Source organism: Aythya fuligula, chromosome 4, assembly GCF_009819795.1.
Source record: "Aythya fuligula isolate bAytFul2 chromosome 4, bAytFul2.pri, whole genome shotgun sequence".
NCBI classification, from domain to species: Eukaryota; Metazoa; Chordata; class Aves; order Anseriformes; family Anatidae; genus Aythya; species Aythya fuligula.
This window is the reverse complement of record NC_045562.1, coordinates 17,107,500-17,131,358: the sequence shown is the minus strand read 5'-3', so window position 1 is coordinate 17,131,358 and position 23,859 is coordinate 17,107,500. Positions and strand designations below refer to the sequence as shown.

Genomic DNA, 23,859 nt, shown 5'->3' with positions numbered 1-23,859 from the left:
CAGGAAGAAGCAAGGATGAGAATTCCTTTAAAGACAGCAATGACAGCATATAGTAGCAATTTTGGCTGTACTGAATTAATGTTAACTTTCTAAGAAGCTGATAAAGACCTTACATTCAAGAAGTAAAGCAAAACAGGAAAAAACATTATGTAAAATTCAGGAAGTTCAGTGGAAGTGTGTGACAGGTATAATGGAAAATGGTAAAAAACATTAAGACATTTCCCATCTTTTCTAAACAAAACGCTCAAGATGAAGAGGTTACAGGAAGAGGTTACATATCTCAAAGGTTTGGATAAATGAAAAATAAAAAATAGCTTGCTTTTCACATTGAGAGGGATCATGCTTTTGAAAAAAAAAAAAAAAAAAAAAAAACAGAACGCATTAGAGCAGTGGAAATTGTGTGGTATGGACTATTTTATGGCACATTCACTGTAGCTGGGAGCCTAATTAGAATTTTGAAAAACACAGGCACTCATTTCACTGCCCAAATCAGAAGTGGTGGAACTTTCTAAACACCAAAAAGTCTGTAACGGACTCTGCTTCTAATTTGAGACTTAAGAGAATGGTGCAGTGCAAATATCTGCAATTACAGATTCACTGTAAGAAATATCTACCCTCAAAATAAAATTTAAAAGAATTAACTCACCACTTGTCCATTCTGAGGATTTTTATGAGCATATGGGGGTCCACGGATGTGATTCCACATCTGACCAGATGTCATAGCAAATACAACACACTAGAAAAATAGAAAAACAACAATATATTTGTTTTTTAACCCAGAGGAATTGAATAAAAAAACCACTCTGCTAGTGATGTTTGTTGTAGGTATATAATTGTTTACCTAACCAGATACAGTATCTACTTCTATTTGATGTTTAGGATAGGGTTTTCTGATGTGCTGCTCTCATAAAATTCTTAATGACTTCTGTTAGAAAATGAGTTAGCTAAAGACAGAAATTTTCAGAATCTCTCTTCAAATAATCCTCTCTTTATGTGCACTTGGAATTGCCACATTTACAAATCCGCATGGCAGAAAACACTCATGATAGTAGAAAGCACTCACTGCAAATATTCTGAAAACTGTCATTTGAGATTTCTACAGTCTTTCATGATGTTTGTTCTGCCTCTAATATAGCTTTATATAGTTTAGCTTAGCTGTTTACTTTCAGGTATATGAAATTATTTATAAAAAAAAACACCAGGAAAAAAAAAATCCAACTATCCAAATGTCTGTCTCATTTATGAAATGCTTACTTTGTGTCCTATATGACTGTAATCCATTTTAGCCATGACAAAAGACATGGCTGAGTTGATAGATAAGTGATATTCTCTATGGAAATGTGTGGAGTTAGGATAGGATTCTATGAAAACTGGAAAAAATGGACATTACTTCTAACAGAAGGTCATACTACAGAATCTAAATGGCAAAAATCAGTCATAGCAGTAGTCGTGGCTATCTTAAAGAGGTAATTAAAATATCCTTTAATAGCCAAATGAGAAAAACAGTAATACAGAACTTGGATCATCTCAATGTCTTCTGATTTAATAGTGCAAATAATCCTTAAAAGACTGATATAAACTAGGTACATATATATATAGGTATATATGTGTATATATATATATATATATATATATATATATGCTTATTTTTACTGTAAATGTATATTTCCACTAGCAAAAGTATAGCCATAGCAATTTAAGCAGATGGTTCCCGAATATGTAATTTTTTATTTATTTTTTAACCGGGATAATTAGCTAAACCAGAGATGACTAACTTCTCTTTACTAAAGAAAAGTAGTGAGGAATTCTTCAGCTTTTCTTTAAAGAATATTTAATAATGTATTTGTGAAATAAATTTAAGCTAGTGTAGCTCTGTAGCACAGTAAATCCAGAACACCTCTAGCAATATACTTTGAACCAGCTTTGGAAGGTCTTAGCACTGAATCTTGACAGACTTTATATAAACTTATCTGGCTTTTCTAGAATTCTAACTTGATTAGCTGAAACAGCCAGTTTTTCAAAGATCAGATGGCTTCAAAGATCAGATGGCTATACTTAGTTTACATTATTTTTGCTCATCTCTGTAGGGCAGAACCATTTTTTCCCTCTCCCTTCCATTTAGGATGAATTAATTATGATCAGCACAGTGATGCAGTGTAACCAGAGATATCAAAAGCAGTACCACAAGATACACTGTACCAGTATGGAATTATAAGATGGGGGTACACGATGACACTAGAGATCACAAGTCCATAAATATTGCACCAATGCTGAATTACAGAAACAAAGGCAAGGGAGCTGCTCAAACCCAGTTTTAGGGATAACAAATAAAACAGATAAGCACCAATTTATCAAATTTTTATGTGAGGTGTAGTTGCTGGTCAGTGGAGAAAAAGCACGATGTGTAAAAGTAGCCCCACGTGAGCTCTAGGGCGAGGAGGAAAAAAAACATCCTACTTCCAGCAAAGTGTGAAACACTGAGAACTCACCATAGCAGTACACCCTTTCGCCAGATCAAAGCCAAGGATCTCAAGATCCAAAGAGAATCAGTGGAATAACAACCATGACATTCAGAAAGAGGGAAAGATAATAGGAGAGTTTGCATAATTTTGTGTTGTTACTATTGACATTTTTTGCCCTTGTAACAGAAAGAAAGTAATGAGAAAAAATATATAAACTATTTCCACCCTGTAATAATGATATCTGGTTTAACAATAATACTTTAATTATACTGTTAAGATTTGAATTACATTAAGAACAGATTCTTGGCTCTAAATATAAAGTGAGTTTCATTTTGTCCATAACAGGATTTGGAGTGTAACAGTATTGTAATTAATATGGCAGATGAAAGCATATTGGTAGTGATTATTAGCAAATGGGTTATGTTTTAATTAATAATATGCAATGAAGTGATGAGAGTATGTGCTTCCATTAATGAAAAAAAGGAGACCGTTATTTCTATACCTTGCAGATTATTTTAGCTGAGAAATTTATACTGCAATTTTGGTGATGAATCACAGAGCTGATAGCTTCTGTGAAGATAATAGAAGTGTAGAAACTGAGATGAGGGTAATAAAGGTGAGGTGAAAGATGTGAAAGAGCAAAAGTCAGACAGCTGAAATGTGAAACATCAAAAGAGCAGAGGTGCATGTAGTGCACAAATACTGGTGGCTCTGAAAGTGAGTCTTCTATTAAAATTGTGATTTTCCTCATTCTTAAATTTATATATTTAATTTATGCTCTATAGGGCCAAGTCTGTTTCCATATGTAAAGATATAAAAAAAAAACCACTACCTCAGTTTACGTTAGTGATATGCTTTTAATTGGTAATTCTTTCAAATCGCTTTAGTTCTCTAATGATGGCTAGTACGGATATGTGACCTCACAACATGCTAATATCTAATGAAAAAAGAAAAAAAAAGATAGGAGACAATAGTAGGAAGAAACTCTTAATCTATTTTAAGTACCCCAAGAATATAGCATTTCCATCTTATCCCTTAGGAAAGCATTTTGTGTGCTACAGGTAGTAGTTGACATTCAAGCTCCATTCCATGTTCTCCTATTGCTATCAATGAAGTATTGATCTGTTATATTCATTATAGTAATCTACAGACTTTTAATGTTTGTAAAATATACCTGAAATATACCTCATTATTTGTAGAACTGACACATGCATCATAGACACACTGATACCCAATGCTCACCATTCCAAACCCCTTTCCATGTGATCCCATGCTTTGGGATCCAAAATTTCCAAATCACCTGGTTGTTTCATTGCTATGAATCAATGTTCCTCAGGATAAAACTTATACAAATTCATTCTTACAAATGAGCAACTTGGAACATGTGATTAATGACTTCATATTTACCTTAAGGTTTTCTATGGTATTGATTACAATGAAACAATTCATATGCAGAGAAATTATTGTTTTCAGTTTTCTTGGACCTTGTCAAAGGATGAAAAGTACAGAAAGAAGATTCCAGCAAGGCACTTTTCTGTGAGAACTTTAAAAGATTTATTTTTATTTTTTTCATTTACCCAGGCGAAGCAGAGTCTCTACTTTAGCAGTTCTACAAAGAAAAGAAGCACTCAGCCTTTACCAAAGACAGTCCTTTCATATACTCACAACCCCTTCCTTTCATACTCCTTACTAGGAAGAATAGGAACAGCTCCTAGGCAGCTGCCTTGGAATCTGAAAACAGGCTTTGCCCTCCCAGATTCCATAGGTACACAGGCAATATTGAAATGTATGCTGAAAAACTGAAAATTGCATGCAGAAAAGCATGTTGGCAACCCAGCAAAGAAACTATTTTAAGAAGCCCCATGTTGTCCACATTCTAGGCATTTGAACAAATATTTTCTGAGCTCTAGAGAAATTGTTGTCTGAAGTGTAGCAATTGCTTATGTAAAATGTTAGAAATTTGCTCAGCCTTACACTATTTGACCTTTTATTCTCTGCTTAAGAAATGAAGAGTCTTGACAAGAATCTGAATTGCTTCTTGTTATCAGTATAAAAGGACAGGAGTCTGCAAATATCTTAGGACTGAAGTCTTTCCTCATCTTCATATTAGTATGTAAGGGGAAAATACCCATAGATGAGCAGTAGGATTTAAATTAAAGTCTAAAAAAATCTAGGGGATAATTTTTGGGTGTGATCTCAATAGATATCTTTTGAGTACTAGGTACAGTGACTCAACCACCACAGTTTGCCTTTCCAGAAATCTTCTGGGTAATGCTGCAAGTAAAAATGCCTAAGGCATACAAGATACTACCAGAGTTTGCAGCGCTTCCATGAGAGGATGAAACAGCTTATCACACTGATACTGCTCGATCTAATATTGAGGACAAAACTAATTCAACAGTTTTGTGTTAACTGACATTGGAATCAATGTATGACAGTTCTCTTGATTCTGTGCTTATTCAAATCTATTAGATGGGTTGTTAAAAATGGCATTCCAAAATATTTTCCTAAAACATGGCTGGAAATATTATTTATGAGGTGTGGGTTGTTTTTTTTTTCAGTTGATGTTCATACCAAATTAAAAACCAATCTTCTGGGATCCTTTTTCCTCCTTCTAGTGAAAATAGCAAAGGCACTTTATGCAGAGAACTTTTTCTAATTTCTAGGAACAGAGAGGCACTGTCCTTTTTTTTTTTTTTTTTTTTTAATAAAGATAGGTCTCCAACCTTTGTGAGTACAAAAGCTCTTCAAAACAGCACACCAAAGAACTCTTTAAAACAATGAAAACAAAAAACAGACCTGTCTATTTGCAATGATACAGAATCCCTGCTTTTCAATTACTGAATTTCAGGAGATCTATGATTAAACTGAAATGTAAAATGTTATTTTCCATAAGGTTAATGAATGCGGGCCATCTAGCAGAATGAAACATGAGAAGAAAAAAAACAATTTTGATTATACACAAAGTTAGAGTACACTCATGCCTTCAACTACAGCCCCAGGGTACACAATACATGACCTCTTTAAAATGGTGCTAACAAAAATCTCTGACAGATGTAGTATAAAGTGGTTTGATACTTGCATTAAAAGGCAGTCACTATAGGTGATAAAGGTTACTTTTTCTTTCGGGTCATTTACCATCATCTTTTGAGATAATTTGTCTACTACCTTTCCTAGAGAGAATTACAGAGGCTTTGTGTTTTGTTTTGTTTTTTTTTTCAATTAAACTAAAACGATGTAGGAAAGCAGACAGGAAATAAAATAACACTAATAATAATAATTAAAAAAAAAAAGGTTTAATACCACCTAATTCAGTCCTAGAAATTTGACTGTATTACTTTTACTATGTTTCGGCCAAAGTGTATTCGGCCAAGCAACTATAAAATGAGATTATTTACCTTTTTACTATAAGTAATTAAACTGGAATATTATATTATAAGCCTAAATTCTGTGGTATTATTCAGAAGCATACATCCAAATGACATTGTTATAAAAGTGGCAGTAGAGTGCAGCCTCATATAGCTATAGGGCAATTACCGTTGCAAGGGACCTCCACGGGTCATCTTACACCTGTTACAGTTCAGGGCATTGTCCAGTTGACTTCTGTCAGGACAGCAGTCCTGACCCCTGACCCTCAGTCCAGTTTTTCAATTGGTCTTCTCCTAGAAAGCTCCAAATTGGACATAAAAACACGCATACACATGCACTGCAGGAATAACAGGTGGCCAACACTACATAGGATTGTACAGTGTCTCGTTTTGTACACTTTGGACCTGCGTAAGTCTGAATAGTAAAAGAAACGCTACAAACCACTTCTCTGTTTTTTGTTAGAAATCACAGATGCCAGAAGACATCCACTCCTTTTTACTCTCTGGTTTCTCTCCCTACTCTCAGCTCACACTTTTCAAGGATTCACAACCCAACACTTCACTTTCAAAATGATTAAAACTTTTTCATTGGAAAATACTAGTATTCTACACAAATATATGGATCTAAATTAGACAGCCTTACTTTGAAGGAGAACTATCAAAATTCTGTGTTAGAGCTCAGGATACTGTAACATACTGAAACAAAGAACATTCTGCCCATGGCTCTCTAAATTGAAAGAAAACATTCTACTTGAAATCTAGTCCTTCAGGTGGTTTATTTGCAATCTTGGACTTCATTCTTTGACTTCTAGTTAACTACTAGTATTAGTAGTTTTTAACTACTAGTATTTTTTAACTACTAGTATTTTTAACTACTAGTAGTTTTTAACTACTAGTATTTTCTATCCTTTTTCATCCTTGAATTTATGTAATAAATGCTGCCAGTGAGCCCATCAGCTGTAAGTTTCACAACAAGGTAGTATCTCCTTGTCTTGTTGAATCAGAGCAAAACTGACCACCAATGTGACATGGCTTTGAAAAGGCAAAAACAATTTTGTTTTGTATCAGTAACCTGCTTCTAGAAGAGCTAAAATGCAAATGCCACTGGCAAAAGTAAACTCATATTCCATCTACAATCCTGGCCATATGCATTCAAGAAAAATTAATTTAGATAGAAGCAAGTTGAGAAAAGGTCTTCAAAATGATTGAGTGAACAAATAACCTATTTACATGGAAAGAGAAGAAAAGCTTGACTTATCTTGTACAAAATACATGAACAAATTTCTAAAAAGTACTGTTCTCATTGCAAGCATAGAAGGAAGGAATTCTGTTAAGCTGTAAAATGTTGGATTGACTTGATGCTACTCTAATGCTGATAACCAGGCTCCTGAATCATGGTTCAGGAGCATGTCCCCCAAAATTAAGTCTTAATGCTACTTCTCAGATTTAATTCTTCTGTCAGTCACAATGACAGCAGAAATTAAATTAATGAGTACTTGTTGATAAACCTTAACTGTCATCTGTCATACTTACATGCTATCTAAAACTAAGATAGCTGACTATGCAGCACAGACAGTGTTTTTCCATGAGTCTTCTCAGATGTTTGAAGACTATGGTATAAATGAACATACTGCAATACACTGTTAAGCACATTCGAACTTAATTAATCATTTATGGCCTTTGGTTTTTAATTTACTATGCAAGTAACAAAGACACATACACTAAGACAGGGAACTAACGCAAAGCATATTAGTATGGAAAATCTGCATACCAGAGCTGCCATGGCCCAGCCAGTTTTGTTGTAGATGAATTCTAAATTATTTCTTCTCAGATATAACAAGCCACCAACAAGAGATACCAAAAGAGCCAGTGCAATTGTACCAGAATAGTTAGGAGGCCTGAAAACTCTAATCTGGAAAAAATAAAAACAAATACAGATCGGAAATAAATACATACCCACAGATCTATTTCCATATAAGCAAACAAGGAGCATAAGGAGCATCTGAAATCTGGTTTTGACACAGACTATTCACTGAATGTATCCATAAATAAGAAAAAACATAGTACCTGCCTTAATAAATAGATTGCATGAAAAAAGCTGTAAGGACCATTTTAAACTAATACGCTACTGGTCTGAAAATTTCAATACAGAATATTCCATTATCTCTTCTTTCAGAAAATTAAACTGTTCAACTCAAAAAAATATATGTATTTTCAACAGATATGCATGTTGTTTCTGAATTAGGAGCAACTACTTTTAGATCCATTTGTTTTGTATGTAGTATTGCAAGCATGTATTACTCATTCAAAATTAATTATCACAATATCACTACTTCTTTTCATCTAGAAAAAAATAAACATAATTTAAACAAGAATAAAATATAATCTGCAAACTGTAGAAGTTACCACAACTATCATGAATATTTATTTTGGTTTTGTTTCTTTAAAAATATGCATTCAAGAGCCTACGTTTTAATGGAAAAACAGGCATTAAGGAGGGACTGCATTTGTCATCTGCCTGTCTCAGACTACAAAGGTACATTTGGCTCTAACTTTTAAAATTGTCGAAAGACTTACATGAACATCTGTTCTGTCAGCTATCCATTTAGCTAGCTGTTCAGCTGCAAATCCGATTCTCTGCAGGTCAAATGTGTCAGCTCTCTTGGGCTTACCTTTTGGAGGAAAATGCATGAAAGTCGGAGCAGAGTTCATATTCAGCTTAAAAAAAAACAGGAAAAATAGCAAAAAAAAAAAAATTAGTAACCCCATACTTTAAAATGTTTACCTCTAATGTATCAGACAACATAAGAATATTCAATATGAAAAATATTATTTGCCCTCCTGCCTAATGTGTTACTCTTTTTTATACATCTTCATGTACAGTCCTAGAAAAAGTGCTCAAAGTATTCCTTGCTTTTTTCTTCTGGTAGATTCTTTTGGATGTTTAATTATTCAGAGTGTTTCACCTACCAGCTTTTTTGACTAAGAGTATCTTACATTATATAGTTCCCACACACTGTAAGAACTTCCCAGCAGTTAGTAAAAACAGACAGCCCACCTCCCTCCAATCTATTAAAGTATATTAGGCTGAAATTCAGGGGAAAATAAAAGCTTATAGCTTGACATTGTTTCTCTTGCTTAGCTCTCACCAGTCCAAAGTTACCTAGGCTATCTTCATCTTCACTGGTTTTAAGACAGACTACCCCACTAGTGCTTAGTCCTTTTTGAATCCCAGAAAACCTAGATAACTAGCTTCGATGACATAACTTGCTCTGGGAATTGGGTGAATATTAATCCACATGTCAATACTTGACATTAAGTATTTTTCCAATACTTAATTGGAACTATTCACACTGCATCAATCTGGGAAGTTTGTTTAAATATAATTCAATTGATTTAAAACCTGTAATAATTAAAAGAAATAAAAAGTGAGAGTATGCCTCTTTGTAAGTCCTCTCAGCTATATTGTGTACAGGGTAAAAAAAACTCATAGATGATAAACAAACAGATTTATATTTGTCACTTTGTTTAAATTTTGACTTCAGCTTTGTTATAGGTGCTATAGGTATATATTACTATGGGTATACATTATAATTATTCTATATAAGATTCCTCCATATTTAGTCCATCTCAGAAAAGATGTAATAAACCATTTGAAAAACATGAAAATTAATGTAAACAAAATCAAGGAAAATATTTAAATATGATGCAATATGGAGATCTTTGAACAGCAAATGCAGAGTAACCTTGTTTGTTTCATTCCTGCAAAATGAGTTTTATCACATTACCAAAACATATTATCTAATCAAGTATAGAGCTGAATTTATCATTAGAAATTACCAGCTATTAAAATATTTTCCAACTAAGCAAAAAACAGCTCACTTCCTTAGTGAACCTATTTGTAAATAAAAGTATTCTGAGAAAGGCTAAGAGAAATTTTGCGAAATAGTTTAACAATACTTTGTAAGATTCAGAAACCTCAGATACAGAAGCCTTCTGACACTGTACAGAGATGGCAGTTGGTTTGCAGCTGTTTTATCATTTCTCTACAAACAATATAAAAGCTGGAAATCCAGTCTTCTTTTTAATTATTTTTTTTCTTTCTTTTTCCTCTGACATCAGTATTACATTACTGGTTTGCACACATAAGGACAAGGTCAGAACTACTTGAAAAATCCATCTTAACCATCTTAATCCATCATCAGTCATTCAGGTCCCTTATGCTTATCACAATATTTCTCACAGACAGCCAAAAAAATTAAACATTTCATTTAATTTGGTATAATGTTTATGTGACTTTAAATGTGCATCATCTGAAATAAACTGAACCTGTGCCCTTTTACACAAGTAATAAATTGGACTGTACTACTCTAATATGTATTGATGGCTTAAGGCAAGATCAAACAATGTATTTTGTATTAGTGTAACCATAAAGGATAATGTAAGATAAATTTTTAAAGGTTGAAAGTTTTAAAATCAAAATCTTACCCATTAATAAGCATATTTTTACACAACACATTCTAAGATGTCTGACAGAAGCCAAAATATTTACAAAACACAAACTAACAAAATATAAAATATTTGAAAATTAAATATTTAAAAAATTCAGGGAAAATGTCTAGCTCATATTTCACCAAAAGGTGATTAAAAATATAGAGAACTTCAAAACTTGTTACTCTTCTTAATCTCTATTTTAGCTTCAATCAGTAGATAAATATCAAAGAGAAAAAAGCATAGTTTTATTTAGTATGAATTTTCCAGGGATGCTTTTTGTCTAGATTATTCAATTTAAGACTATTTTCCAGTAATTGATTCCTCATTCTTCATAGCCAGCATATAAAATCTAAAATCTAAAAGTCTCCTCTCTTTACCCTGAAGAACTTCCAGACTAAGAGTACTAAAGCTGAAAAATATTTTCTTCAACCTATTCAACTAAATGGCTTTTAACTAAGACCATTTTTCCTAAAGATAAATAAAATCTTTAAATGCAAATGTTATTTACACTGCATTTCATTCCAGAAAACACTAATAATGGGCTGATTCAATTTTACATACATATAAGATCATCTATAAATAAATACCATGAACTACATTTAGGAAATGCTGAAAGTGGCTACTTGTACTATTCTTCCTTGTTAATGTTATAAAAATTCCAGCATCTGATATTTTTACCAGAAAATTTATATATGAAATGCATATGTATCTACAGAGAGAACACTTTTCTGCTGTCATTTATCAAATAAATATGTATTATAAAAAATTAAGAATGTTTTATAATATCCAGCATTTACCTGTTGAAAGACATCTGCCCCTTCATCATAATCCACTATTGTGAAGAACAGCTTGTTTGAAAAAGCAGATGAATAGCGCCATGAATTAGCCAGCACTTGATATTCTTCGTTAGCTTGCCTAAAAGAAACAAACATATATCCGTGTGGCATCCACTGGCAACAAAGATGACCTAGCCAACTGCAGTGGTTAGGTGATTTACACTTAAAATTTCATTCTCAACACCCATATTATCAATTAATAAACAAAGTTTCAGCTCATTATACAACTCTCTGCTTCACACTTGCATTCTCCAAAATTACAAATGTGTTAAGTCAAACTAAAAGCAGAGAGATCCCAGAAGATGTTAACAAGAGTAATCTCCTTCATAATCAAAAGCTTCAGAAAACACAATTAAAACCCTCAGGAGCGGCCTCCTGAGGATCACCAAAATCTGCAAACAGATCTCTGTATGGAGATGCTTACATGGCCTTCAAGTATAGTAACAGGATTTACTTGCCAAAGACAAATGCACATAAAGAAATCTGAAAGTAGTGGAAAAATCACAAAGAAACGTGACTGTAGTATTCTGTACAAAAAAAATAGAGCCAAAGAAAAAGTCTGTCCACACTATGCCAAGAACTGCTAAACACTGGAGATGTGACAGCAAGCTAACAGGAGGTTCGTAAGTAGCATAAAAATGCTCATGATTATTTCTATAAAACAAGGTTTAAAAGCAATACAGAATAATTTTCCATAACATACAGGGTTATATAATCTTTTTTATCATCATTAGAAAGCCATATTGCTACTACTTGTGATTTGCAAGAAAGCCTCTTATTTGCTTTCCTTGCGGCTGTACATTCAGGGTTGTTTTGGGTTTGCTTTGGTTGCTTAGTTTATTTTAAACCTTTCCATGTCTGCCCTGAGAGGAGGAAAAAAAAAAAAAAGGGCGGGTACACTGATCCTTACCAGGAGAGAATTGCCCCAAATACACAAGCACAGAACCATTTCCATGCATATGATGGTGCAGACTACTATTTATTTAAAAGCTGGGACTGCAAGAGAGAAACTCTGCACTAAACACATACAAAAACATCATATTTTAAGAGCAAAGAGGAGGAAGACAGAATTACAGGCGTGGTAAGACAATACCCTATTTCCTTATAACTGTGATCAGCCTTAGGCATGAGATATATTACATACAACTCCAGCAGAGTTGTGTTGTATCTAGGAATATATTGTATACAAGAAAAATCTATCGTGAAAAAAAAAAGTTAAAATAAAATTTGATCATCTCTTCTCCCTGAAAAAGAAATTTCATGAAGCGCAACAAAACTCAACTTTCACTCATTACTTGATTAAGACTTGCTCCTTAAAACATTTATTCAACAGACAAAATTTGGAATTATAAAAAATGGATTATGCTTTTTTTTTTGCCTTTTTTTTTTTTTTCTACAATCAAATATTATCATTAAGCAGACTAACATATTCACTGTCATCCTGAAGAGGGCAGTCAGACAACATCAAAGGAATGCTATAAAACCTCAAGAAATATCTGTGGGACACTCTTCACTCTTCTGTTAAACCTGCTATATTAAAGTTTCACTATTTTCATTATAAAAACAAGATAAAATCACTTCATCTTGATGCTAGCATTCTTCTTAGTCTACCCTTCACTTGTGATGTAACAATATTTCTGGAAGTTCTGATACTCCAGTTATGCCCCCACTATTTGACAAAACCCTCTTGTTCCCTTCGATCTCCATGCATTTCTTCATGTTTAAATTATGCTATTTTGATTTAATGTAACTGGTAGAACACAGGTTTCAGAAAGTAACATTTTTCCAAACGTCCTCTTGAATTTTCTGTAACAGTACAATTTTATCTTCTCACTGAACGTTCCAAAGCATTCTGCAGTTCACCCTTATAGCAGCTCTTGGAGGGTGTGGAGGAAGGAGACTGCAACAAGGAGGGGCAGGAATGCAAAGTTACAGGATTGCTACTGAAGAACAACCTACAATTATTGTGTTAAGTAATTAAAAAAAAAAGATATTCTACATCCACTAAATAAGTTCCAATGGATATCCTGATGAAGCCAAAAAAATTGCTTTTTTTTTTTTTTTTTTGATGTGTTGCTTACTCGTTCTTAAATATAATAATAATAAACAGCTGGAAAAAAAAAATCAACCTCCAATTAACATCAGTTATATCAATTCCATCACTAGTTATCTACTTGTCTATCCCTACCATTAGTTAACATCAACTCTATCACAGTTTGTTTACATGAAGTAATGTTAATTATATAATTCATTATAAAATTATATAAAATACTATAAAGACATAGGGCAGAACCACACTTGGTATGAACTCATCAGATTAACATTAGCACTGTTCTTGTTAGTTCGACACAATTTCTTGATAGAAAAGATTTAAATGATATTGCTGCTACAGTCACCTCTTAATCTTGTCATAACAAGTAGCAACATAGGAACTAGCAACACCAACAGTAATAATAACCAACTTCTAGAAAATAATGACCAGATCAAAATAAAATGCTACTACTAGAGTTTCCTAGAACCCACTGAAAAGTAAGCTGCTAGGCAAATGGTCTATAAAATGTCACACATTACACAAGAGCACTCATTAAATATTAAAAGTTTTATTTAAAACTATTAATTACATTGGTGGCTATGGCAGATAATCACATTTGTATAGCTTGAGCTATATTAAATTTGATTAATTTTGTTCTATTAGTCTGACATTATATTAGGGAAAATGCAAACTGAATATTGTAAAAGGAATAAAATAGACTGTAGAATTATTTGTCAAAGAAAGTAGTAAAACATCAATTTTTGGCATGCTATGGAATGCAAAAAAAAACATTTACAAATGTACAATTGGCAAAGAATGCATTACCAGGTGACCTACCAGTTCTTAACCCATCTGCTTAAGTAGAAATGTGATCAATGCTGCAATTTACATCCAGAACAACTTTTGTTTTTGATTTGAAATGGTTTTCCCTAAAAGATGAGACAAAGAGGCTACATGCATATTTTAACTACTGCTCAGTATCAAGATAATAAATTCAAACTGCTTATTTGCTTTTGTTTTTAGCATGACTCAATGTCATGGTGAAAAGCATGAAAGAACCTAACAAATTCATCCAAAATATACTCCAAACACTACAAAATAAGACAGAACGGACAGTAGTTGAATACTACACTATTTATGCAATCTAAATATTGATAGTAACAGAAAACAAGCTAAAAACCATGCTATTCTATTTATAGCATCCCAATAGCTCCAATTCCAATTTATTCTGGAGATGAAAGGACACTTCATCATATTTTGTAGAAAGAGAATAAGGAGCCTCTCATGGTCCACACAAATAACTACTATTCTGGAAAACAAGACTCATCCATACTTCTATCATAATACTAAAATGTACTGGAAAAAAACAAATGCAGAACTTTCACTGGCTCGTTCCACACCTCCTTTTGAACTTTTTTGAACAAAAGTTCAAAAGATAATTCCCTCTCAGTACAGCGAAGAGACATAGCAATGCTTTTTCACTACCCGCTCATGATCAACCAGCAAAAAGCTGAAAGGTAGAGGGAGGATCATGTCTTCTCATTTCTCACGACAACTCCTTGACTGTCAGAATTTTATTTTTTGCTTTTGACCTAGTCTTTGATCAACTACTTGAAAACAGTTTTCACAGATATCCTCTTGAACAGGGAAACCAATAGATTTCATTTCTTTTCTAGATAAAAAACCTCCTCCTAGATATATCTTACTGATGGGGTAGATGGTAAAAATATGTGGAACTTATTATTTTGTGTATTTTGTCATTCCTTTCTGCACATTGTGAGTCAACAGCAGAAGGCAGCTATACTTAAGGGCCTTTTATGAAAGGCACATGACATTAAGCTCAGAACTTAAAAATGCACAAGCTGTATGTTGAATTATAATATACCTTTTTATAATCCTAAAGCAAATACAAAAGAAATAGTTAATAACTAATTGACTTGGAGCTCATGCTACTGCATGATATCTGCAGTAGCCACATCTTAGTCCAAAAGACACCGTTAATCCTTTCTGACAGAATTCAGCCTCGTCACTCAAAACGCACCAAAAGAAGTCTTTAGAAAACATATGCCACCTGCAAAATTGAGCTGCCTCCCTCATGACCAACACATATACAGTATACACTTATTATACTTATATATATACTTTTATATATATATATATAAGTATATATAGTATATATTTATATATACTATATATATACTGTATATATTATAGTGTATTATATATACTATACTACAAGTATATATATAATATATATACACATATATATATACACATGTATATATACTTATATATATATATATATATATATACACTTATATACTTATTATACTCTTTACACACACATATTTACAGATGCATACACAACTTCATCTAATGGGAGTGCTCCTTTCAATACAAGCTTTTACATATACAACAGTCTAGTCAACACGGGGTGAAAAAAATACTGGCTACACAAGCTTCTCTCCATTCCTAGCCTTTTTTGGCTGCTTCTTCATAAACATAGCCTTTGGAAAACTGTTAGTGAAAATATTTCATTAAGATGAATACCAAACCAATCCGTGTCTCAGAGTTGAGAAATTTGTTGTTGCCTTTTCAGAATCACCTGTAAATCAATCTGATTCGTTATGGACATAGAATAAATCAGAATTTATATATATAATTTTTAACTTTTAAAAGTATGTATTTAAAATATTGAAAAGAGATTATGTAAAAGAATTTGAAGCAAATCAAGCAAAATTATGTAAACAAAGCATTAAATACAACAGTATGACATGTATTAGGAACAAAGACATAAAGCACTGGATGAATAGATAAATTACATAAAAAATGACAAATTAAATGAGAATCACTGATTTTTTTTTCAGTTAACCCTTCTCAAGCTGATGTGTAACATTATCTATTTATTTCCTGCAGTGATAAAAAAATGCTTCTCATTCCATTGGAAAAAAAAATCTTCAGTAATTTTTGCTTGAGAACATCTACAAAATATGCAATATTCTTTGATTTTAATCAAAAAGATCAACTAGTAATTGAAAGGTTAATTTTACATAGTTTCATCCAAACTTCTGAAGTCACAAGGATTTCTTGGCACGCAGCATTTTAAGAGTAAATTCATATTATTTCCACATGCTTTCACAAACCTGTAACTTCTACATGATTTATGTGACTGATGTGACAATGTTGTCCTTGCTGCACACAGAAAAAACTTGGATTTTCTGAGACAAATGGGGTCATTTCTCCACGTATGGGTTCTTACTATATGTAAGGGTATACTTTTTCACAAGTTATTACATAGCATAATCCCAAAAGTTTTAAGATTTGGCTACAATCACTCAACCAAGTTTTAACCAAAATATGGAACTTTTCTGGTGTTGAAAAGATTGGGAAAAAGATCTTCACACCTTCTAGACAATGTCCAACAACAACACTCTTCAGCAATGGACAAACACTGTATTCCTTAGTCTGGTACAAAACTTGATCACTAAACTGATTTTATGTTCACTCTGAAAGGGTACCAAAGGTGATGCTAACTTCCTAGATGGAAGAAACTACATCTCCATTGTTGGTAGTAAAATCATTCCTGCAAGTATACTTGCAAGAATGTACAACATTGTAAGTAGGGGATCAACCTGACATCAAGCATTCTAAATTTAGACAAATGCAAAATCAGATACACAAAAGATACAGTTTATTTTAACACAATAGGACACATTAACCCTTGTGGCCTCAGATGAGCAAGTCTCCAATGGCCTGCTCCAATGACAATCAGCTTCCATTGCTCTTCTGCAGAAGAGAAGCACATCTCCTACCATTGCTCTCCAACCTGTTATTTCTCTCTCTCTCTCTTTTTTTTTGTTTTCCCCCCCATATAATACTTTGTTATTCATGCTTAGCATTTGAGGTAGGTCTATGCAACAGCAGCACACTACATTTCTCTTTTAAAAATACTGCTCCCCTATTCTTATACAAACTGGACACTGAGATAAAACTCCAAAATGTCAAATTGTCAAATCTATTCACCAAAGAGAGAAGACCTTTAGACTTTTTTTTTTTTTTTTTTGTGCGGGGGGAGGGTGAGCATACTAATTCTCGAGACAGTTTTTCAAAGACAAATATTTCAGTCTAAATACTACTTCTTATTTTAAATATAACATTGATTTTTGTATACAACTGTTTCAAAAATATTTTGATTAGTAACAGCTAACTTAAACCATGGATAGAAGCATCCTCACAGAACATTACAGATTTAGTTAAAAATCTATTTTTCCTTTAGGCAAACTGGCTAGTGAATAGCTAACAATAAAGTAATGCATGCATTTCAGTTCTGTATATCTTTTCAGTGCTCCCATCCATTAATTAACCATTGATTTGAAAATGTCGATTTTCCTAATAATGGTTTTATGTGCAGTACGATCAACCTCATTAAATTTCTTTTATTTCACATGAAAGAGAGGATCTCAACTTCACATTCATTTAAATAATCCCGACTGAAAGCAGTATGTTGATTTTTTTCTTCCTGTTACGCTTAAAGATTTTTAGTTGCTTCTATACATAAATACCTAGCCTAGCATATTACAGAATGAAGCTTATAAGGTTAACTTATCCACTTGGAAGGAAAATAAGAAGTGATTTTAAACAATATGGTAAACTTCCAACTATTGTTTCATTTCCTAAAATTAAACTCTGGCAATGCAAAGAAATAGTAACAACCAAGTGCAGGAAGTGGTAAAGCAGTATAACTTTGACTTAGCAATGTTAGACAGCTTCTGTACCTAACTTCCTCCCCTTCGCAGTTCAGATGTGGAGGGTGAACTCATGGGAATGCAAATTACACACTCTTCTTCAAAACTGACAAACTGAAACCAATAGCAAAAAATTAACCTATTAAAACATCTAAGAAAAAACATATATAACTACAGGTTTACATCTTATGATTGCAAGCCAGTTGAATTTTATGTTGTATATGTTGCATTCTATTGCCTAAGAAATCCAACAAGTTACTAACAATTATCAACTTTAAATATTGCTTACATTACACCTATTTAAAACAAAGAAATATTCTTCATATAAATGTTACCTATTTTGTAGTTCTATGCAGCATTCCGGTGCCTATTTAGATAAGTTTTGAACACCCTGAATAATAAGCCTAAACACAGTAATTTCTAATGCATGTTTTGGCTGAAGAAGGTTTTATTAGCTCAATTTCTGATTTAGTAATGTAATTAAGTACATGACTAGCTCTCAGTCCCTTGGCCCCATTCCCATGTCTATCATTTGTCATTTTTTGATTAACTGCATTGAACTAGAAACTTGCAGAGAAAGATCTTGGACTTAGAAGAATACCATTACCACTCCAATATGTATTCTAAAAGGAGCTAACAGCACATTTCAAAGTGCAGTGCCAGACAGTATTCCACAATATTTTTCCTTGTGGAAAAATGCACTTGCATGTAAGAACCATCCAAATCGGTGAAATCACAGCATAACTCACATCTGTATCAGAGCTTTAGATATCACTTAATGGGAGAAATTAGTGAAATGTCATATTATTGAAAGGTAATTATTTACTTTATCACAAAACATCTTTGGAGAGATTGCAGCTGACTGATAATAGTATAAACCAGATTTCTTAAAAAGTTTTAGTCCTAGGTGGCATACATTTTGTTCAACTGCAATAAAAAAATGCTGAAACTAAGAAAACTTCTAAAATTTATCATATATATTAAAAAGAAGTTGAAATGATGCTTTAACAAACACATGAGGCTGTTAAATAGTAAATATCTGCCCCAAGCAAAGAACAGTCCTACCTGTATTTCACATTGATTAAAATGTTCACCTGAAAATTGTGGTGAGAAAGACAGAAAAAAAAAATGAATTACCTGCAAACAGAGCATTGCCGCTGTGGCTGTAGAGCAGTGAACATCACTATCACAGAGTAGTTACGAGGTGGAGCCTTCACAAATCTTCGGAATTTGTCTCCATTCATGCGGATGACCGAGCGCCTTGAGCTCCACTCCATCAGCTGTTCTACCTTCTCAGCCAGAAGATTCTGTAATTGAGGACAAAGATGAGGAACATTTAAGCTTAAATTTCAAGCACTTTGTAGCTATATTCTGCCTTTGCATGCCCAGAGGGGACAACTGTATAGCACAGTTTAGTCTTGTATGTAGACAAGTAGATTGTAAGTATCTTAAAATAACTCAATCCGGTCTTAAAGAGAAAGGATGCACAAAATGAAATCAGATAGCTTCCTACCTACAGCAAAGGCGTAGAGTAAGGCTGACTAAATAAGAGATATCAGTATGGCAATAATTTAACTTCCATTGAAAATTGGAAGCTTTAGATGATGCAACATTATGCTACACATTCTGTTTTGTAAAAACGTTAGTAAAATATTTAGTAAAAACATATTGTCAAACATTAAGATGAAAGAAAAATCTGTTACAAAGAAATAGAAATAACATTTCTTTACACACATGCATATTTATGCTGAATTTATACATTAATATTTTGTATTTTGATACAGATTGCTCTGTTTTGTAAAACCTAGCCACGTTCCATTCTAACATCATGGTTTTAGTTTCTTTTAAGACTGGGATCACGATACTATTTGGGCTGAACTATGAGTGTATAAGAAAAAAAAAGAAGCACACATTTTGCTTGCATGCTTTTTTCTTTTCCATGAAAGTATTAAATTATATGAATGATCTAAAAGCAGACTATGACACACTAGCAGATGGCCCTTACATCAAATACACTCATCTAACTATTCCTGTGAAAATCTATTTATACTTTTTTTTTCTAAGTGAGACTGATGTCATACACGCTCTGTAGAGAATTGTTAGTTTCTCAAAATCACCTACTTTGAGTGAGGCTGCACTGACAATGCTGTAGGTGGATTGCTACACCTACAACATACCAGGACCAATGCAACAATCCATCTTGTTTTAAGTTCCTCACCCAAGGACACCGTGGAAGCTGCCTATATTGAGTAATAGCAAAGGAAAAAAAAACAGCAGAGAAAACTGGAATGATACACACAGAAGCTGAGTACTGAGGGAGGATGGGTAGGACAGAAAAAAGAGACAGACAGAAATAAAGTGAAGGCGGTACCAACCAAGAGAGAAACTAAGGTCAGAAGACTGGAAGGTGTGAGACCTGTGATAAGACAAGGATGAGTTGGTGAAAGAGGAAACCAATGAGGATCTGGGAAAAGAGAACATGGTAACAGGCGAGACAACAAACACAAATACTGTGCAAGAACAACTGTCCAAGGAGAAAAGATGGCTTCTCTAGGATTGAAAAAATAAATAAATAAAAATAAAATAAATAGAAGAATAACTTAATCTAGTAATATTCCGACAAATCAGTATGGCCATAATTAAGAGTCAAGATACATATATGAAGGAGGGAAGGACTAACTACAACAATAAAGGAAAATTACTCTCAGATCTTCCATCCTAAAGATGACCCTTGTAACTCCTAAGACACAAACAGTAATCAGAAGTTTTAAGTCTAAAAGAAGCTTTGATCAGCATAAATCTTGAACAGTTTTGAGACAGCTACATTTATTTGTCCTGATAAAGATTTAAAGAAAAAAAAAATCTTTTAAATTTTCATTGCCATTACTATATTTTGGCTGAGTTCTATAATCACAAATCCAAAGGAGAAATTGCAACTCTGTTTATCATGAAAACACCAATGAATCAGTTAATACTAGAAGTTTTCTTCTGCTAATAGACTTACTCATTTTTGGTAGTTTTGCTTCAGTAAGGTATTACAAAAACAGAAAGCAAAACACATAAAAAAAAATACAGCCTACTCATTTGTATCCTCAGTTAGCCGTATCTGGATTAAACATATTAATTTCAAAAGACACACTGGTTTTGTATTAGGTACACTAGTGCACAATGTGCAGTAAAGCAGGAACAAAAAGGATATGGAAAATATTTCCAAAAGTTGTAATAACTGAAGTAAAGGATAAACCAAGGAGAACTAAGATAACTTTTAAATTAGCACAGAAGAACATATAATGTGTTTCTTGGTAGAGAAAACCACACACTTTACAGAATAGGTCTTATTCAGAGAAAAGAAATACAAACCCATGAAGTAGCATTAAGGGTACTATGGTAAAAGCACAATCTTAACAAAAAAAAAAAAAAAAAGGGGGGGGGGAGAGAGAGAAAAAGACCGTTGTTTATTACTGCTATATCATATTTTTTTCTACAAAATTATCAATTATATCAAAAGAGAACTCCCAAGAGAAGCTCCATAAAAAGTTGAATTTGGAAACCTGTGTTACCAATAAGCAATTGCCTCGTGCTGTGGTAGTGTGTTTTTTTTTTCCCCCCTCCAGATTCAGCCATGTATATGGTCACCTACATGTAACCATGAAGGCTCTTGTAGAGCACCACAAAGTTCACCACAACGTTCTCAACCACTTATGTCTTCTGTTCTGCTTTTTCTAAATGGCAGGTAGAAAGTCAGCAACCAAGTTAACCAAGTAAGTTTATGGTACTAAGTAACCAACTTCATATTCTTGAAATACTAGCTTGGCAGGTACAAATTTATCACTTGCTTCCCTGGATTCTGGAAAATTTTTTTGAATATAAAAATACCATTGAATAAACAGTAGATAATCACATACATTACAGAAATTCTTCTATAGGCCAGATTACTTAATCTTAGATAACTGACTGCACTTAATTATTCAACCATTAAAAAAAAAAAAAAAAAAAAAAACACTTCTATTCCAGAAAGTCTGCTTTTGCAGAATAATGAATAGATCGCATCTTCTGGAGTTAGGTAGCTTCACTGTAACGTCTGTGCCATGTCCTATATTTTAAGTCTTTCTGGTTTATAACACTTCACAGATAGATGAGGTCTGATACTGGTCTGTCTTTTCTATCCTTTACACAATGAATACTGCTCATTTCTTTTAAGAAGGAAAGAAATAAACCTAGTGTTAAATGAGTTTCCACTGTAGCTGTGCATTTTACTTTGAAGTCGAGCACCAGCGTTCAGGAAAGATGGCAGATTTCAACATTACAACTGTTTTCGACTTTGAATCAAAAAAGGCACCGACTGTCAATACTGTTAGAAATTGAGCAGTCTATTAAAAGAGAAAAAATGTATATTTTAAATGCTGAAGCTAGCAGACTGGACTTTGAGATTTAATAACCCAGAATGTATATTAGATATTTTTTATAAGAAAATTAACAGTTCTTAAAATAAGACTGCATAAAAACAAAGAGGAAAAAAAAAAAAAGAAAAAGATTGTTGACTACAAGTATGACTATAAGCTGTATCTCCAGTAAAATTTTTTCTCCTGCATAAAAGAACAGTGTTGAAAAACTAAGGGAAAAAAAGTTTGTCAGTTAATACCCAGGAAAGCATTGTTAAAAAAATTAACATGAAAATTAACATAACCCTAAATTATTCTTGCAACATACATTACTGAAACTAAAGAAATCCTTCAGCATTTTTCTTTCACTGATTATCATCCAGCTATACGAGCTATAAAGAAACTATCACCAAAGCGAATCACCTTTAGGATGCCAGATTTTTGCTAAAGTGTTACTGACCCACCTCTTTCCACTTGTCAGACCTGTCTGTTTGCCAGAATCCTCCATCTCTCCAAATCCTCTATATCTCCAAATAAGAGAAAGTGGCTAAATCTGATACGCTAGGCAAAACGCTGCTTGCAATGACTGAGATACACGAACGATTGTTGCTTATGTCCAGAAAATCACAAACACCATCTCATTTTGCTCTATGCTGCTAGTTTTCTGCTCCTTTCCAGTTCATAGAAGACCCTGCATTTATTTAAACATTTATTTAAAGAGATCCTCTGAACATTCACTAGTTAATTTACCAGCTTTCTGCTGATAACTCAAAGGGGCTTTTGTTGTTGTTGAAATACCAGCATAAATCTCAGGAAGCGAAACTCCTCTTTTAAGAAAAAACTTGGAATGTTGTTGATGCAAACAGCTATGTAAAACATTTAAATAAATTGGTGAAAAGGCAGCCACGTATCATTTATTTTCATTAGCTAATGCTCCAGTTAGAATAAAGGAAAATGCAAGATGTGTGTGTAAACAACATGAACATTAAGAATTGTAAAACACAACAGTAACACTGCTTACTGTTCCTACAGTGTTTTGTAACAAATGCAAATATACAGCACAATTTTTTTCAAAACTAAATAAACCATAAAAACATAACTGAGAAAATCAGAATCCAGGAATTTTCTGATGCAATAAAGAAAGCAGTTCAGGGATTGCTCCATGAAGAGATGACCTATGAAAATCATTTTTGTTGCTGGAGTAGGAGCAGAGCAATTAATGTTTTGGCCTCAATCCCATTAAGCAGATGAGCAGTCCCTACTGAAGTCAGGTGCTCAGGAGAGCAATTCTAAATAATTCTGCTTTTGTTACTATGGCTAGCAAAGGATTTTTCCATGTGAAGTTACATCACTGAATCAAGAACAAAGCAAAAGAATAAAGTTAAAGTTCATCTATTATAGATCTCGGTTTTCAGTGATGTGATGAAACAACTATGGCACCTGTCAGAACTGTAGGCAAACTGTGACAAGCTATGAAAAAGATGATGCTGGCAGGCCTGGCTTCTGGCATCTGCACCTGGTTAGAAGCCTTCCACAAAGC

At 33.2% G+C, this 23,859-nt stretch overlaps 1 protein-coding gene across 1 annotated transcript in view; it reads right to left on the bottom strand.

Moving 5' to 3' along the window:
• Positions 1 to 19,286, bottom strand: part of TUSC3 (tumor suppressor candidate 3) — a gene marked incomplete at its 5' end in the record, with an annotated part of 76,089 nt that extends 56,803 nt beyond the window's left edge. The window contains 5 exons of the mRNA XM_032186225.1: positions 647 to 736; positions 7,602 to 7,742; positions 8,408 to 8,548; positions 11,122 to 11,239; positions 19,075 to 19,286. Coding sequence (XP_032042116.1) covers positions 647 to 736; positions 7,602 to 7,742; positions 8,408 to 8,548; positions 11,122 to 11,239; positions 19,075 to 19,286 — 702 coding nt within the window. The remainder of the gene's footprint in view (positions 1 to 646; positions 737 to 7,601; positions 7,743 to 8,407; positions 8,549 to 11,121; positions 11,240 to 19,074) is intronic.
• Positions 19,287 to 23,859: the final 4,573 nt, after the last annotated feature.